The sequence below is a fragment of the Zasmidium cellare genome (assembly GCF_010093935.1).
Source record: "Zasmidium cellare ATCC 36951 unplaced genomic scaffold M409scaffold_17, whole genome shotgun sequence".
Taxonomy (NCBI): domain Eukaryota; kingdom Fungi; phylum Ascomycota; class Dothideomycetes; order Mycosphaerellales; family Mycosphaerellaceae; genus Zasmidium; species Zasmidium cellare.
Window position 1 is genome coordinate 83,988 of NW_022986961.1, and position 16,777 is coordinate 100,764.

Genomic DNA, 16,777 nt, shown 5'->3' on the forward strand with positions numbered 1-16,777 from the left:
TCACTGCCAAGGTCAGATCGTTGAAACGAGCTCAAAGAGGGAAAGCTCAGGGATATCGACGTTTTTATTCGACCTCCCGATTTGTCCTCCCCCTCTTTCCATCTCCCACCTCGTAACAACAACGACAGACAAAAATTACCATGGTGTCACATCGTACTCAACGGAGAAGAATGTCCTCCGCTCAATCAACGCACCCACAGCCCTCGAGCGACGACGCAGCGCGCACGCAAGCCATTACATGACGGGAACCGCTGTTACTCATCAAGACGACGCCAACTCTATCTCAACCACACCACCCATGCTCAGTATACGACGGCCGGTTGTATGCAGTCCTCGCCGTGTGCTTTCTGCCTGTCCAGGCAAGGGCAAAAGCCACGTCCGCGTCGTCGAGAGTTTGACTCCATTGAAGCAAGATCTACAGGTGCTGTAAGGTAGGATGGTGGGTGTTTTCATTTCATTACTCTTCATCTCTATAATTTCAGTGCCGCTTGATCTTTATCACAGCAAGTTTTTCAGGCCCATATGTCTCTGAGCAGCAAATAGAGAGGTTTGCAGCAGAGGGGCATCTCCTTTCGACCAATCCTTGCAGCTACCAATACACTTGACGGGAACGAACAAGAGCATTGCAGCTTGCAACGACCATCATGGAGAAACACCACCCAGGTCCCGTGCTTTCTTCCACAGAGCTCCGCACCAAACAAGGCATCAAACTCGAACCTCAACCTCAAGGCGCAGAAGATCCCCTCACCTGGCCCATTACCAAGAAGATCACCACCCTCGCCATCATCTCCTTCTGCGCCTTCGTTGGCCAAGCCCAAGCCCAAGCAAGTACCGCAGGCATCGCTGTCCAACTCCTCTTGGCCGGCCACAGAACCATCTCCTCTTGCCCAGTCCTTCACAAACCCTTTGACGCCCTCCTCATCGGTCTCCAGCCCATCACCATCATCTGCGGTCTCTTCTCAATGATAACCTTCGGATGGGCCGTCGCCACAGCCGTGCTCGTCCCCGTCTTCCTCCAAACTCCTACCTCTGAAGACGGCTACGGATTCTCGCCCATATCAAACGCCTGCTTCAGCTTCGTCACCTGGATCACTGCCCTCCTCGGCTAACTCTACGGCCTCCTCTGCAACGACCGCATCCTGCTCTGGCGCTGTCGTCGAAACGGCGGTGTGTGGAAACCGGAGTTCAGACTCTGGCCCGCACTACTCCCCCACGTCTTCTTCCTGCCTGTCGGTCTGGGCATCTTCGGCGCGGCGTTGCAATACCACCTTCCTTGGGAAGTCCTCGCTTTGGGGATCCTCCTATTCAATACCAGTGAGATCGCAATCACGCCTATTGTCGTCAATTACGTCTCCGAATGCTTCGTTGCGCATCCCTCGGAAGTCTTCGTTATCTTGCAGTTCTATTGCTTGATCTTAGGATTGACAGTAGCCTTCTTCATCACCCCCTGGGTGGAGGCTGTGGGCCCAGGATGGACCTTCGGAATGATGGCCTTCTTCTGTCTAGTCGGATTTGCGGCGGTGGGAGTGTTGGAGTGGCACGGCAAGACGATAAGGAGTTGGTCGATGAAAAAGTTCATGAGATCAGAGGACGGAGAAGGGTTGTTTGTGGAGCGAGACTAATTCGATACGTACATGTCGCCATCTCTGGCGATGAGGTTGAACAGTGATGCAGTAACACTAGATACAGCAAAGACCAACGTCCAAGCCTCCCGCCGTCCACAAAATCATGTCTCACCTCGCGGGCATCGGAATCTTGTATTCCCATCACACCTCTCCCTAGAAGACAGCTTCAGGCTTCTTCTCCTACCCATCACACTTCATCAAGACTCTGCCTACTGGCTTTCCTACCTTCCCGCAAAGATGCCCAACCAACCCATCATGCCCATCACCGCCCAGCTGTACGAACGCATCGAAGTCCACGGCATGCCCATGCTCCGTTGTCTCGTCTGCGGCCACTGGAATTACGTCCATGATCCGGAGTGTGAGCTCAACCAGAATGACAGCGATGACGGGGAAGATGATGGATATGAGGAGAAGGTGGTGCCTGGGGCTTGGCCAGTCGTGTAGACCTTGATTATAGCGAATGGATCATCGGGCTTGGAGGAGGCTTAAATAGCCATAGCCATAGGAAGCAGCTATTCTCCATCGCATCGAAGCCTTGGACTGCGATTCCATCTGTTCCTCATAGCTCAATACACATCAAATCATCTCATCAACCCTCCCTCCAAGTGTCACTCAGAAGACAGACTCAACACCACATACCTCCACCCCCTCCTTTCCCTCGCCCTCAAATGCCAACTCCAACCAAACCTCCCCCTTACCCCACCCATCGCTCTCCATGACCCCTCCACATTCACCCTCCCCCTCACAAAAGCCCACCCAAGAAAGCCTCAAAACCCGAAAATGTCATCATGTGGTGCTATCTACCTCCCCATCATTCTGAAACCCGAAAATTCCAGGGATTTATGCGGGCTACCATGGAGAAAGAACCTAGTGAGAGGCCTTAGGCCACAAGGCAGCGTAGCAATATGTTTGGGTCTGCGGAAGCGCCGGACGGAAGGGGAGTAGGGAAACGTTACTTGATGTGGATGGATACTATGAGTACAGAGACATTCTACCACGCGCTTTGGAGACGCCGATGGTGAGCACGACACCCCATACCATCCTATCTAACGAACCGCACCGGATCTAGTAGTACATCTCCCAACAAGTCGTTCAGCATACCTACGACCACAGCAAAAAATGGATCGCGTGGACTCGGTGGTGCTGAATTTCCATCGTTCATCCAATAGGCGTCGTGGTATACGTCCTAAATGACCATCTCAGGCTTGGCAGTGCACATCTTCGGTCCTGGTAAGCAAGAAGCCCACCCACCTCTATGGTACGCCTATAAAAATACAAGGGGTAAGCAGATAGCACCACCGACTCCGTGGGCGCCAGACCATTAAACTTTTGCAGTACCCATTTCTGGGATGCAGGTGGTAAGCAAAGCAGGAAATCTTCAAGTCCCTAGTGCGTCCAATCGTAGTTGTGCTATATGTCTATACCGTTAGAAAAAATTTCCTCTTGGCGGGGTGATGGGCGGAATATATATCACTGTGGTGGTGGTCTCTTGGAGACTTTTTTTTCTGGACATCGAGAAGCAGCCATACAGCACTGCCACCGAAAAGTAACACACACAAGACATACCACAACCTTCAAGACATACCACCACATACCACAACACACCGCACCACACACGCACAAGCCACCATGTGCATCACCACCCACTCCCAATACCTCTGCAAGCACAAAGGCCCCACGCACACCACGCAGTGCACCCCCACCTTCACGCGCCCCGTCTGCGCCGAAAAAGCCCGCGCGTCCAACACCCTCACCTTCTGCTGCAACATCCGCTGCTGCCACCAAGCCGTCAACGCCGCCAAAGACCGCTTCATGTCCGCTTTGGAGGACTACGAAGCCTTCCGGCCCTCAACATGGGACTGCGTATTCGGACGGGCGAAGCTGAAGGAGCAGAAAGCGGAATTGCGGGGACAGTTGATCGCCGCGAGGAAGTTGCGGGATGAGGTCGAGGAGACGCATCATCAGTGTTGGAAGATGCAGATGGCGGTGAGGGGGTTGTCGACGAGGACATATATGGATGTGTTGGAGGAAAGGATGAGGGGGGATTCGACGGGGGATTCGAGGGTCGATTCGATGGCGCCGGTGGATGGGGAGGCGATGGGTTATGAGATGCGGGAGATGCGGGCGGCTGCTTTTGCGGACGAGAGGGAAGCGTCGAATGGAGTGTATTTCCCACGTGGAGCGATGTGTTCGAGTCGGCCGAAGGGCAAGGAGAGGGCGATGGTTTGATAGCTGAATTACGATGGCGTTGGATCTGGCGCCGTTTGCGATGATTGAGCGTTTGATGTTCTGTTGCAGATGATTTTGAATACCCACAAAGCGTTATCCCCTTTCACATTTCACACGTCGCTATACTCTCGCTTGATTTTGTACCTCATCTGCCTTTTGCAAGGCGCGATGACTTGGCGCATAGGATACTTGACATCGAGGAAGCGGCCTTGCAGCCATGCGGTGGCCAATGTGCCAAACAGGTACAGGACCAAAGCAGCCGGCATCTGAAGGGCAATGGCAGTAAACATTAATGCAAAGATCAGACTCAAGCGCTTGCCAGTGCTGAGGTTGACGAAAAAGCGGTCTGGCTTGTTCTTCTTGGCCGCTATTTCCGCGTTGAGCTTTTCGGCCACTTCGAGAGCATGCAGCACATCGTTCGTGACAGCACTTGTCTTGGGCGTGTCGCGGTGGGAAGTGCTTTTACTAGTCGACGTTTTGTTCTCAGGGGTTATGTCATTCGATTCGTCGAATGCCTGGAGTTTCTCCTGTATATCTTTGACGGTGTCCGGCTGCTTTTTCACTGATGGCCTGAGCAGAGCATTGGCGGCCATGATGCATCCGAGAGTGATAGGCAGGATCAGGGTCGTATCCGGAATGGTTAGATCCTGCAGCCACGAAAACCCTTCCACCTTCATGGTCGGGTCTGCGAAGTCAAGATAGGCCGACGTATTAAGTGGTGGCAGCTGGTACTCATTGGCTAGAGCATTTCCATCGGGCAGAGCATCTGAAGACAGTAATTGCTGTTGTTTTGATTCCCGAGCAGCGGCTAATCGTTCGGCAAGAGCTTCTGCTGGATCAACGGGCCGAGCAGGAGCATCATCTTGCAGCCATTGCAAAGGCCCCAGCAGCAGAGTAAGAAGACCCTCTTTCGTCCCACACTTGATCCTCACAGCCTCCGTGAAAGCAAGCAAAGTCGCGAAATTGATCCCATTCTGCCAAGTGAACGTTGGGGCGCCATAGGCTTTGCCCAATTGGTATCCCCCTTTTATCCTGTACCACATCGCCATGGCAATCAATTGAAGTTTACGTGCCCCCGCAGGAGGCCTTTTCAGTGTGCCTTGATCGTACGCTTGCTCTCGCCGGCTTCCCCACTGCTGGATATCGTCTTTGGCGCGAGCGTTGATGAGTGGTGCGAGGTTGAGATGGGCCAACGCACGTTTGCGTGCAGGCCTGGCGGCGATGTAGTATCCAAATACACCGCGGACGAGGATGGCCGTGACTGGAATGGCGGCGCACCAGGGAAGGCCGATAGCGTGGACGCCATCAAGGACGGCGGTAGGGACGGCGACGGCGATGGAGGTCAGAGTACTCCCAGCATCGACTTTTCGTTGCGGTGTTGACGAGAAGGAGCGGGTGTTTGCGTAGATCGAGGTGCGGATCGCAGGCGGGAGGTGGAGGATGTTGGCTCTCAGGCATCGACCAGATATTATTGGCGATGCCATGGCCTGCTGTCGATGCCGGAACAGGAAACAACAAACAAAACTGCACGTGGACGTGAACAGTCGCCGCGTGAGGTCGCATGCAAGCTTCAATCGGCCACATGCAGACCCTGGCCGTCGATCAGCGGGTGGTGCCGCGTGTCCGATGGTTCCTGCCGCTGCGGGCAAACGACCACTCGCATGTGACGTTGCCAGCTATAATTGGCCTGCCGGAGCACAGTCATTCACTCACCTCTCCCTAGCGCCGTGTTTGCTCGTGCCAGACACCACCCGATCCCTGCTCGCATGCCATGGCCCACCAACGATGATTTAATCGATTGCCCGCCCTATCCTCCCCCAGTCGAACCAGTGCCTGTCATGGCACTACTCCTCTCCCTCCTCTTGGCCGCGTGCATCGGTCTGGCCCTGACAGCTGGCTTACTGCCTTATGCTTTTAGACTGCTGGGCAGACTGATTGGCAAATCGATCCGTAGCAAGACACAGCACCGGAGAGAGATCCTGGTACAGCGTGCATTGAAGGAAGAGGCAGAGCAGAAGGACAAGCAGAGTGAACAGGACAGCAAGAAGAAGGCGTCGTCATCCACAAGCCTCGACTCGGACTGGGAAAAGGTCAACGATGGTGGTGACAAGACTCCGACGGGCAACCACACATCTTCCCCCATAAGCGCATCCGACGACTCCTACGACGGAATCATCACCTTCTTCCACCCTTTCTGCAATGCTGGTGGAGGAGGTGAACGTGTCCTCTTCGCGGCCATTCTCGCAACCCAACAACGATATCCGAACGCCCTCTGTGTCGTATACACGGGCGATCATGATGCTAGTCGAGAACAGATCCTCACCAACGTCCGCAACCGCTTCAACATCCACCTGATTCCCGCCCGTATCGTCTTCCTCTACCTGACCACCCGCGACCTTGTTCTAGCCAGTAGATGGCCACACTTCACATTGCTGGGACAGAGCTTGGGAAGTTTGGTTCTGGGATGGGACGCTATGAACTTGCTTGCACCAGACATCTTCGTCGACACCATGGGCTACGCGTTTGTACTGGCTCTGGTCAAATGGCTCTTCCCAGATGTCCCCACAGGAGCATACGTGCACTACCCTACCATCAGCACCGACATGCTGGAATCACTACATAAAGAGGAAGGAAGTGGTGTGAACGCAGGACAGGGCAAAGGAGCTCGAGGAAAAGCGAAGCAGTTCTACTGGGAACTCTTCGCCAAACTCTACTCCTGGGTCGGCGGCACAATCGACGTGGTCATGACCAACAGCAGCTGGACGCAAAACCACGTCTCCCAACTCTGGACCCGCCCCCGCACGCAACGAAAGAAACCTCACCCCATCGGCGTCGTCTACCCACCCTGCGCCGTCGCCGAACTCCAAGACAAAATCCCCTCCTCCGGGGACCCCCAACGAACCCGCAACATCCTTTACATCGCCCAATTCCGCCCGGAGAAAATGCACCAAACCATCATCGAAGCCTTCCACGCCTTCCTCAAAACCCACCACAAAGATACCCCGACCGAATCCCGCCCCCGCTTGATCCTCGTAGGAAGCGTACGAGACGACCACGACGAGAAGAGAGTGTACAAACTCCGTCTCCAAGCGCAGGAAATCAAAGACAGCGTCGACTTCGTCGTCAACGCCAAATGGCCGCAGATCCTCGAATTCCTCAAGACGAGTTCTGTAGGTGTCAACGGCATGTGGAATGAACACTTCGGCATTGGGGTCGTCGAATACCAAGCTGCCGGCCTCATCTCAGTGGTCAACGACTCCGGAGGTCCAAAAGTCGATATCGTCGTTCCCATAGACGGGGAACCCACCGGTAAGCATCTCACACCCTCCCATCGCCTCTCTCTCGGCCACCCTACTAACAGCATATCTTGCAGGCTTCCACGCCACAACCCCCACCCAATTCGCCTCTGCCTTCGCACAAGCCCTCTCCCTCAGCCCCTCCGAAGCCCTAGCCATGCGCCAGCGCGCGAGGAAGAGCAGTTGGCGATTCTCCGAGAAGGTGTTTAGTGATGCATGGCTGGGGCATTTAGGGAATTTGGTCGCGTTGGCGACACATTCGCAAAAGGGACAGGTGGAGAGGGAGAGGGGGAGGGAGAGGGATAAGGTCAAGTAGGTTTCTGCCAGAGAGGGGCGATACATAGCGAATTGTGAATGGAATGGAATGAACATGAGTGTGACCTTCCGAACTCTCTGTACCCAATCCAGCGTTGTGATCGCGACCGGGTGAAACATCCACCAAGTCCCCCGTGAGACTTATACACTACAGTACGATGCCAAGTAAGCACGAACAATGTCCTCGTCCTCGCCCACTCCTTATCCACCCTTCCCAATACTCCCATCAGCAACGCGAACGAGCCCCCAGCCAGCCAGGACCAATCGTTCGGAACCGCCATCCCATCCTCCCTACCCAGAATAAACAAGCATACCCAGCAACCCGGGTCTTGGGAGATGATGCAATGAAAGCTTGTTGCGGTTGTGACTGTTTCTTATCCTAGGTTTAGAGCTTGATGTTGATGTTGGGTAGGGCTTTGACGCAAGAACTACCATGGTCGCCTTGTGAGAAACACCGGAGCGACGAAGTCGAAGGAAACGAGTAGTGTGAAAAAAGGCGAAGATCAAGGCATAGTGTATCATGAAACATGCAGCTTTTTATCATTACCCATCCCAATCCATTCGCATCCGCCATTCATAGCGATAAGTACAACTACAAAGCCCCGTCGCTTACTCACAAGCAACACACTTCCCCACCCTTCCATCATCACAATCATCCCCTCTTCGACCCATTCACAATCTGACTCCCGCCGTTCTGCGGCATGGTCCCAAACGCCGGCAACCCAGGTGGATGCCGCGCCGTGGCAGCTGGACTGACGAACGATTGCTGTTGAATCTGCTTAAGCTTCACTGCATCGAAGGGTTCGGCTGAGGGCGGTGGTTTGGCGGGGAGTGATGCGGGAGCGCCCCATTTCGCGAGGAGACTCTGGCTGTGCTGTTGGGGTGGGATTGTGGTTGCGGGTGGTGGGATCGGTGCGTATTCGTTCGCTCGATGTGGTGCTGTGCCGGGCTTTGGGGGGAGAGGTACATTGGGTGATGGTTGGCGTGGGAACACCGGCTGCGGCAGTGGATGCGTGAGAGGCGTCGAGTGCGTCCGATTCTGCATCATATTGGGCGAGTTATGATGATGCGGAGAACCAAAAGCAGAGCCTTGAGATTGTGCCGAGTTCTGGCGCTGAGGAAGTTGCCCACCGTAGCCTTGGTGAAATCCCGCCGGCACTGCATGTGGAGAGAACGGGCTACCACCGTTGGTCTGCCCAGGGATGAAGGTCTGACTTTGTGGGTTGAAATGCTTACTCTTGTAACTGCCAGGCAAGGGATGCTCGGACTTGCTGGGTGGCCGGCCGGGGAATGCCTGGCTTGGCAGTTGCCCAAACGCGTATGGCTGATCGTGCGGTGATTGACTCGTCGTTGGGGTGTATGTCAAGCCGTAGCCGTAGCCAGCCTGGGAGACTATAGGCTGAATTTGATATTGCGGCGGCGGCTGCTGTTGCTGTTGCTGAGACCACCCCTGCTGCTGTCCACCGTAATTGTATTGCGGACCATAATTCGCATTATAACCAACACTTGGGCTCTGTGCCGGCATTTGATTCTGGAAAGTCATCGATCGCTGGAAATCTGCCGAGAGATCGTATCCGCTGGATTGCCCTTGTGCCCATGCTTGCGTGGGGTCAACTTGTTGGTAGGACTGCTGGTTCCAGTTCGGATTGCTTGAACTTTGTTGAAGTTGCATCTGTTGCATACTGCCTGTGCCACCCTGAGGAGCGTAGGCGCTGGGGAAAGGGTTGTTTCCGCTCTCTGAATAGCCTTGGTAGCCATACGAAGGCGTGGTAACTCCGTCTGAACCATACGTCGGCGTGTAGAAATTGCTGTAAGCCGAACGGGGATCGAAACCATCGTCACTATCCGCTCGAGCTTTCTTCTTATTCTTCTTGCCAGTCGTAGAGCTCGGTCGCGACTCTTGCTTGTCTTTGCTCGTCTCCGGCGACTCGGTTGGCTTCGCAGAGCCCATAATCCGCAACCGTGCTGCCTCATACCTCGCTTCTCTCTCTTCACGAGTGATAGGCCCCTTCTTCTTCTCATCACCACTATCGCCATTCTCGGATCCACTCTTTGATTGCATGTTGGAGCCGTTTGCAATAGCAGGCCTGTCAGCTCCCCGTTTCAAGATCTTCATCGGCTGAGCCGAAGGAGGAGGCGTGCTCGCAGCAGTGGAGGGTTGAGTGATGCCGGTAAGTGGTGGTGGGATTCGGCAGTCAGGCGTCTTGTACAGACGCACTGCAGCTGAGGTATCGTCGACGAGGTGTCCAAGCATGTAGTAATCAGCCATCTTGTGCGCCAATAGTCTGTAAAATGCGTGGCATTGTGGAAGCGTCAGGGAAGACTCTTTCGGGTCTTTGACGAAATCAATAACGTCCTGCTCCAACTTCAACACCCACACTCGATCGCGCGGGTTCTCCAACGCGTCGAGCAGCTTCTGATCGGGAGCGCAGTCAACGACCGGTTCCGGTGGAGGAGGCCCTGCTTGATGGGCACTGGGCACAGAGCCAATGCCAGGACCTTGTGGTGGTACGTATAGAACACCCTTCGGCGCATGCCCAAAGATGGGAGGCGGCCCTCTGCGCTGAGGCTCCATGGACGAGATCTCTCGAAGCTGGTCCCTGAATGCGCGCACGCCATCATCAGATCCTATTCGAGATCCAGGAAGCCCAGACCCAGGAGGCGAAAACATATCCTCTTCATCCACGGCCTTCACACTGGCGCTATCATCCGGCCGCAATGAGTCCTTCTCATCCAAGGCGAATGTAGTCCCAGACGCGACGTCACTCTTCCCGTCCAAGCTTTGAGGTTTGTTAGACCCGCTCGACGAGGAGACCTGTGTGCCGACATCATCTGACGAGGGCATGAGTGACCCTTCCGGCGCAGGCTCTCGCGGCCGCTGGGGCACCGACTCCACAATCTGCACTCGCACCTCCGGTCCATTAGGACCCATCTCGACCGGCTCTTTTGTATGTTTCATGTCATTGGAAGCAAGTTGCACAAGTTTCTTATGCCTAGGCCCACCAGCGGTCTGGCTGGGTCCGTTTGAAGGAGCGACAATGGGGGCGCCGTCTTGCGGCGGAGAAGGTAGTACTTCATGTTTCTGGTTGGTGTTGGGAGAAGAAGTGGGGGGATTCTGCTGAACATTCGGAGGCTTAATACCGGCTGCGGCGATCTGTACCCAAGTCAGCCGAGATCCTTGAAAGGTGGTTGCGTCACGGGGGCGAAATACCTTTGCAAAAGAGGGCTTGTCCTTCTTTGCGTCTGCCGAAGACGCCGCCGGGGCGGAGGCCATGATGCCGAATGAAGAGCGCAATCCAGAGACAGCGGGGGCGCGGTTTGGTTGGCTGCAAGAAGAAGGAGAACCGAGAGCCGCTGTTTCCTGAGGCTGGCGAGTGCCAAACGGAGAGACGTTTGTGATTTGATGAAGAAGCGTGTCTGCCGGGGGAGAGAGACTCAGGAAACTGGCGGCTCAAGGAAGATTGTCAAGTCCAGCGCCAGAAGTTGGGACATTGTGCTGCGCGCACATGGAGCCGGAGTCGCGCGAGGGAATTTTGACCGCAAAGTGGTGAAGGGAGGAGTGGTGCGCCGTCGCGGGGGAGGATGGACGTCGCTGGTCGACTCGCAGAATCGAGTCGGCGGCGGCGGCGACGAGGGGTGGTGGTGGTGGTAGTTGCGTGGTGGGCAGGCAGGACGAGGTCGACGCTGTCGCCAGGTTTTGAGCCTTGTGCGAGGTTCAAGGTGAGATGATGTGCCTTGAATCAAAGCCGTCAAACGGCGGTTGTATCCGCGCGGGCCGTAGTTAGTGTGAAGCTTGAGTTGTCGCCTTCAACATGAACTTCAATCATGGCTTGTGATAGACATTAATTCCAACAACATATTTGCAGACTGTCAAATATTTAACACTGATTGCACTCCAACTCCTACTCAACTGCCAAGAACTTGAATATGAACCGCTATAAAACCGGCGGCCCCTCAAAGGCAACCCCAGCCACACTCTGCCAAAAATGTCTGAAAAAGGGTATCTCCCTCCATCTCCAATCACTCCACAAACCTCATGCTAATCTCATTCCAGGCCACTACAGCTACGAATGCACCTCGACACAACAAGACCGACCCTACGTCTCCCGACCCTCACGAAGTCAACAATTCCACAACCCGAAGCTCGCGCCCAAAATCTCAGCTGTGGCGCCTGAGCCGAAAGTTGAGACGAAGTGAGGAAGCCATGATTGCGAATATAGCCGTGATCATGCTAACATCTACGTGTTCAGAAAACTCGAATCCAACCCCCATCCATCAAAATCCCCCAAACGAGGCCGCCCCTCTCACTCCTCGGAACGCGACGAGGCCAAACGAAGACGCTCCACCTCCACGGACTCTGTCTCCACAAGCTCAACCAACCGATCCAAGTCCCGCTCACCATCACCGCGAAAACGACGACCTAGCAGCCCTCGATCATCTCGGCCCAAGAGCGCAAAACGAGGCGACTCCCGCTCTCCCTACTCTAAGTCACGGACGTACAGGACTCGCGACGACTCGCCACCAGCAAGAGGAAACCCCAGAGATCGAAGCCCGTCCCGCGAGGTACCAGCACCGCCGCAAAGACGGAGATCGCCAGATTACGCACGAAGGAGGGAAGTCCACTCTCGATCGAGATCAAGGTCAAGATCCCCCTACCGAGGCGGACGAGAGCCAGATCGAGACACTCGAGGAGAACCCGCCGCCCGACCCGCCCCACCAGCACCAGCAGTACGAAAAGAACGCAGCCTGAGTCCCTACAGTCAACGAGTAGCTCTGACGAAGGGGATGAACGGGTGAAGAGGACGAAGCGCCGCAGCGAGCATCCTCCCATCTGAAACGGCAATTAAAGGAGCATGCAGCTTCTTGTAGATTCTCAACAGAGCGAATTAACTCAAAACCATCAGTTCATACCAACGTATCAAACTCCATTTCTCTCCCCAGAGAGACTATGCACCCCATCTCTCCTTCTTCCCCTCCCACAAGTCCCAAGCTAAGAAAAGCGCCATGAAACGAAACGAATTGATAGACGGGCTTCTCACGGAAGAAGAAGATACAAACAAAAACAGAAGCACTGTAAACGAAAGCATCTGTCAAAAATCAAAACGACGCACAACTCATCCATCCCTCCCTCCCTCCCTCCCTCCCTCGTGCCGCATCATCCAGCCATCCAGCCAGCCAGCGTCTTCAAGTATCCCATTCGATTCGATTCGATCGCAACCAACCAACCAACCAACCAACCAACCAACCCTTTGCCAGCGATCGTCGCTGGTCATATACAACTACATACTATAAAGTCTAAGAGGTAGAGAAACAGACGTAGAAATCCCACGGTCCTCATAACGCTTCATCCCACTCATCCATCCCCCAAAACGCAAACAACTCTGAAATGAAAGAAAAAGAATCACAGTAACTCAAGTGAAGTCAAGTCAGTCGTCTCATTCATTATTTAAGAAACACCCATACCCCACCCACCACCGAACTGCTCAATGACTCCTCCTGGAAGGAAACGAAGAAATACAAGAACGACCCTCCCACGCTCGCTAAATATCCGCCCAGAAAGGAACCCGGAAGCATGCCCTGCTTCGCTTCGCTTTGCTTGGAATCGCTCATCGCAGTTGCCCGCCCTTTCGTCTATACCCATTGTCCTGTCCCTGGTCCCAGTCCGCTGTACGCTGTACGCTGTACAAAACCATCGATCCACCCTCCCTTCCTTACTGTATAAAGAAAGAAAGAAAGAATATCCACAAAACACAACTCCCATTACACACACCCCTTCCCGCTTCACCCCTCACTCCTCACCCCACCCCACCCCACCCCTCATCACCCTCTCAAGATCTCGAGTCCTACCCAAAAACCCCCACCAACAACCCCCCAGTAGCAACCGCCTCGCCCATCAAAACCCCAAAAGCCCCCCACCACATCCACAAAGCAACCTCCTCCCTCTTCCGCACCACCACGAGCCGAAACCCGGCCAACGCCGCCGCAAGTCCACAGACCACGCAGAGCACCACTCCGACGCGCACTTCCGTCACGAGTTTGTGTTTGCCGGTCGCGGAGAGGATGTATCCTACGAGGAGGAAGACGGCGGAGATGAGGAGGGAGGCGGAGGCGAGGTGCGTGAGGAGGAGGGAGCGGTGTTTCTGCGCCCGCGGCGTGGTGGCGGTGGTGGTTTGCGCGAAAGTGCCGAAGTTGGGCGTCGTGGCCGTGGCGAGTTCGTCGTCGGAAGATTCCTCGTCGATGGGGTCCGAGGGCGCGGCGTGTTGTTGGAGGAGAGGTTCCTCCTCACTAGGCCACTGCTTCCTGAAGAGACTCCCCAGCTTGCCGAAGAAGTTATCGATGGCGCGTTCGAGGGGCGAGGTTTCGTAGGGGTCGACGTAGATGGCGTAGCCGCCCTCATCGGACCCTCCTTCCTCTGGATTGTCGTATTCGTTCCAATATCTTTGTTGTTCTGTTTGGGGTTGCTTCAGCGATCGCGTGGGTGCTTCAGGGTAGTTGGGTCGCTTCTTCTTGCGGAAGGCTCGGAGGGGTGGGTTCTCGAGGGCGGAGAGGTGCGATTCAGCGCTCGACTGCTCCACGGCGGTTCCGCTGTCGACTGTACCATCGTTGCTGTCTCGTGGACTCATGACGGTTTGTAGAGTCTGGGGCTGGGTTGCAGCGTTCGCACCAACTCCAACAGACCTGAACCCTGCACCCGATCCTAACCTATCTTTCGCACTCGAACGCCTGACCGGGGGTGTAAGTGGACTTCGTTCTCCCGACATCTGTCTCGAGCTCGAGCGTGGTGGCATCGGGGGTGTTTTTGGGATCTTGCGAATGTCTCGTCCGAGTGTGGCCTCCCAGGCTGGTGCGGGAATATCTTTTTCCGTCTTCATCAGCTCCCAGATGCAATGGTACTCGAGGGAGAATCCAGGCACCCGCTCGACCTTGAAAATAGTTAGCTTTATGCTGGATGAAGTGCTATATGGATGGTGGTGGAGGTGTTCGCGGCGTTGGACGCTGTTCGAACTTTCGAGGCGGTTTGATGTGGGTGCATGCCCTGCAAGTCACACAGCAAGCAGAATCTCTTAGAACTTACCAAATGACTCTCATCAAGGACAGAAAGCAACTGTGTCGATGGAAAGCCCTCTTGTCGCACTGTCAATACCCCAAAAGGAAACTTGGCCGCCCTCTTCGTATCCACAACCCGTGCGTCAGCCTTGTCAATCCTGATGCCAGTATCAAGCGTAGCAAGACAAAGCCCCGCCTCACCGTCTTCAAGACCCACGAATCGCGAGCGACAAGACGCAAAGTGATATAGAGGCCGGACTTTATCCTTGACCATCATGTCACTTCGCACTCTTTCAATACTTTCACCATCCTCGCCATGTGCAGTTTCGAGCGGCGCGTGGAATTGCTCGTCCTTGCTGAAGAAGTCGAGAATGTTCTTTTGGCTCACGCAGGCCCGGCTGACGTTGCCATTCTTTGTGCGCAAAGATGCCATCGCTAGCTCATCTCCCGACCAGCGAAGGGCTGCTGTTGTCCGCTGTGGAATGCTTCCCGACCTTCGCTCAATGTCATCAGTCTTCCAACTCCTTTCCTCATTCAAGTATCGGTCAACATCATCGGCTGCAATGGTGTGGAAGTCGGATACGTCTGGCTCGGCAGGGGTGAAGCTGGTCAACTTGCTCAGGTCGTGAATCTGCGATGCCAACGAGTTGTTTCGGCTTCTGTGGAGGTGGTACTTCGCATACTGCATCAAGAAGACCTCCAACTCCATGACATTCTCCGGGTGTACAAAGTAGCTGGCCAAAGTGCTACGCTTGCCCAGCGGGACCGTCATCATGCTTGTATCAAAAGCCGACTTCTGCTCTTTATCCAGCTCATCTTGCAGCTCCCTGATCGTGGCAGAACCTTCGGCGATTGTTTCGAGAGGGGTATCTGGTCTTGAGTTGGACGGCGCGCCTATGAGCTTCCCATACTGCACTCTGATGGTATGTAGCAGAGTCGAGTAAGTGCCCAGCAGCGGGCCAGCATCGAATCGATGGAATCCCTTGGGATCGTTGAAGACGCCCTTGTTGAATCGTTCGTCGAGGGTGGTCGAACCAGTCCACTTTCTGTACTTCTTCAGAAGCTTGCGAAAGGCGGTCCGCTGAGCGCTGATGAACCTCGACAAGCTCTCGATATCCTGACCGGCGCGAATGACATCTTTCTCGATGCACGCATATGCCTGAAGCTCGCTCAGAGGGATCCTATTCGATTTGAACGCCTTCGGCCGGGTCGCGAGCTTTGCGAGTTGTTTCTCATTCTGGGCTGCGAGAAGTAAGCGAACCACGCATGACGAAGTGAATTGAAATGAAGGAAATGAGGACGACCCTACCGAGTCTTGAGCGGATTTCACCCGACTTGCTCTTAACAAACAGGGTGATGTTGGCGTAACTGTCTGCTAGTATCTGATGTAGCTTATCCTCAAAGTCCAATGCCTTGTCGAGCTCTCCTCGCCCGGGGATGGCCACGGCCTTGCCATTGCCGGGGGTGGTCTGTTCTTTGATGTAGTATTTGATCTTGTCGTACTCGATGTTGTCTGAGGAAGCTATGTTAGTGACCATCTCGACGTCGGCGAACCAAGCTGCGGCATTGGAAAAGTGTTGAGAAACGGGAAATTTTGGGGAAATTCACATACAGCAGTTCCACGCGGGGACGGATCGCTGACGGAGAGTTTTGCCGTACTTCATGGCGGATAACAACAACAGCAGCGGGAGGAGCAGGTGTTATTGCAGTGACATGTGGGTGGTGTTGGTGATAGTGTGGCGGCAGTGGGATGCGGTTGAGCAGAGGTGACGGGCGGCGGCGGTGCAGCAGTATTTCAAGCAGCTCTGGAGTGGGGAAAGCGAAGGGAAGGGCAGGGCAGGAGGTTCTGTGGATGCGCATGGCCACCCATTGGTCTCATCCGTCAACCAAACTTTCCCAGGGTGTGAGCGTCTGCGAGAGGCACAGAGGTGAGAAGGGCGACGTCAAACCATCCCTGCCACCCTCGCCCACCCCCGCCCTCCCACTCGGCCCAATCACGTCGCACCCGTCGCTGCTCACCACCGCCATCACACGATTTGGGAATGTGAGCACACGACCAGATGAGATTATCCGCCGGCACCAGCACGCACGGCGCACGCTTCCCTGGTCGCAGCCTCCCGCCAACGTCACGACACGTCGTTGAGCCGTACCAAACAACCCCGGCATTGGCAAGACTGTCTTGTCTCGCCGGCGACATTTCCATTAACAAATCCTGTCGATGCCAGTCCAACACAGGTGTGAGCTTGACCAAGGGAGCCCCAGCAG

At 55.0% G+C, this 16,777-nt stretch overlaps 8 protein-coding genes across 8 annotated transcripts; 5 read left to right on the forward strand and 3 right to left on the reverse strand.

Annotated features, from left to right (window-relative positions):
• Positions 1-644: 644 nt before the first annotated feature.
• M409DRAFT_54517 (uncharacterized protein) lies at positions 645-1,109 on the forward strand (the record flags this gene model as incomplete). Its single annotated transcript, XM_033812734.1, has 1 exon — positions 645-1,109. One exon carries the CDS (start codon positions 645-647, stop codon positions 1,107-1,109), a length of 465 nt encoding a protein of 154 aa, XP_033667613.1.
• Positions 1,110-1,634: 525 nt separating this feature from the next.
• Positions 1,635-2,069, forward strand: M409DRAFT_22782 (uncharacterized protein; the record flags this gene model as incomplete). Its single annotated transcript, XM_033806491.1, has 1 exon — positions 1,635-2,069. One exon carries the CDS (start codon positions 1,635-1,637, stop codon positions 2,067-2,069), a length of 435 nt encoding a protein of 144 aa, XP_033667614.1.
• A 1,185-nt stretch (positions 2,070-3,254) lies between these two features.
• M409DRAFT_22783 (uncharacterized protein) lies at positions 3,255-3,854 on the forward strand (the record flags this gene model as incomplete). Its single annotated transcript, XM_033806492.1, has 1 exon — positions 3,255-3,854. The coding sequence occupies one exon, from the start codon at positions 3,255-3,257 to the stop codon at positions 3,852-3,854; it is 600 nt and encodes a 199-aa protein (XP_033667615.1).
• A 110-nt stretch (positions 3,855-3,964) lies between these two features.
• M409DRAFT_22784 (uncharacterized protein) lies at positions 3,965-5,338 on the reverse strand (the record flags this gene model as incomplete). The annotated part of the gene is made up of 1 exon (XM_033806493.1): positions 3,965-5,338. The coding sequence occupies one exon, from the start codon at positions 5,336-5,338 to the stop codon at positions 3,965-3,967; it is 1,374 nt and encodes a 457-aa protein (XP_033667616.1).
• Positions 5,339-5,692: 354 nt separating this feature from the next.
• M409DRAFT_54519 (glycosyltransferase family 4 protein) lies at positions 5,693-7,466 on the forward strand (the record flags this gene model as incomplete). The annotated part of the gene is made up of 2 exons (XM_033812735.1): positions 5,693-7,163; positions 7,228-7,466. The coding sequence occupies 2 exons, from the start codon at positions 5,693-5,695 to the stop codon at positions 7,464-7,466; spliced, it is 1,710 nt and encodes a 569-aa protein (XP_033667617.1).
• Positions 7,467-8,117: 651 nt separating this feature from the next.
• M409DRAFT_54520 (uncharacterized protein) lies at positions 8,118-10,739 on the reverse strand (the record flags this gene model as incomplete). The annotated part of the gene is made up of 1 exon (XM_033812736.1): positions 8,118-10,739. The coding sequence occupies one exon, from the start codon at positions 10,737-10,739 to the stop codon at positions 8,118-8,120; it is 2,622 nt and encodes an 873-aa protein (XP_033667618.1).
• A 762-nt stretch (positions 10,740-11,501) lies between these two features.
• Positions 11,502-12,215, forward strand: M409DRAFT_54521 (uncharacterized protein; the record flags this gene model as incomplete). Its single annotated transcript, XM_033812737.1, has 1 exon — positions 11,502-12,215. The coding sequence occupies one exon, from the start codon at positions 11,502-11,504 to the stop codon at positions 12,213-12,215; it is 714 nt and encodes a 237-aa protein (XP_033667619.1).
• Positions 12,216-13,308: 1,093 nt separating this feature from the next.
• M409DRAFT_22788 (uncharacterized protein) lies at positions 13,309-16,176 on the reverse strand (the record flags this gene model as incomplete). The annotated part of the gene is made up of 4 exons (XM_033806494.1): positions 13,309-14,388; positions 14,541-15,754; positions 15,822-16,025; positions 16,125-16,176. The coding sequence occupies 4 exons, from the start codon at positions 16,174-16,176 to the stop codon at positions 13,309-13,311; spliced, it is 2,550 nt and encodes an 849-aa protein (XP_033667620.1).
• Positions 16,177-16,777: the final 601 nt, after the last annotated feature.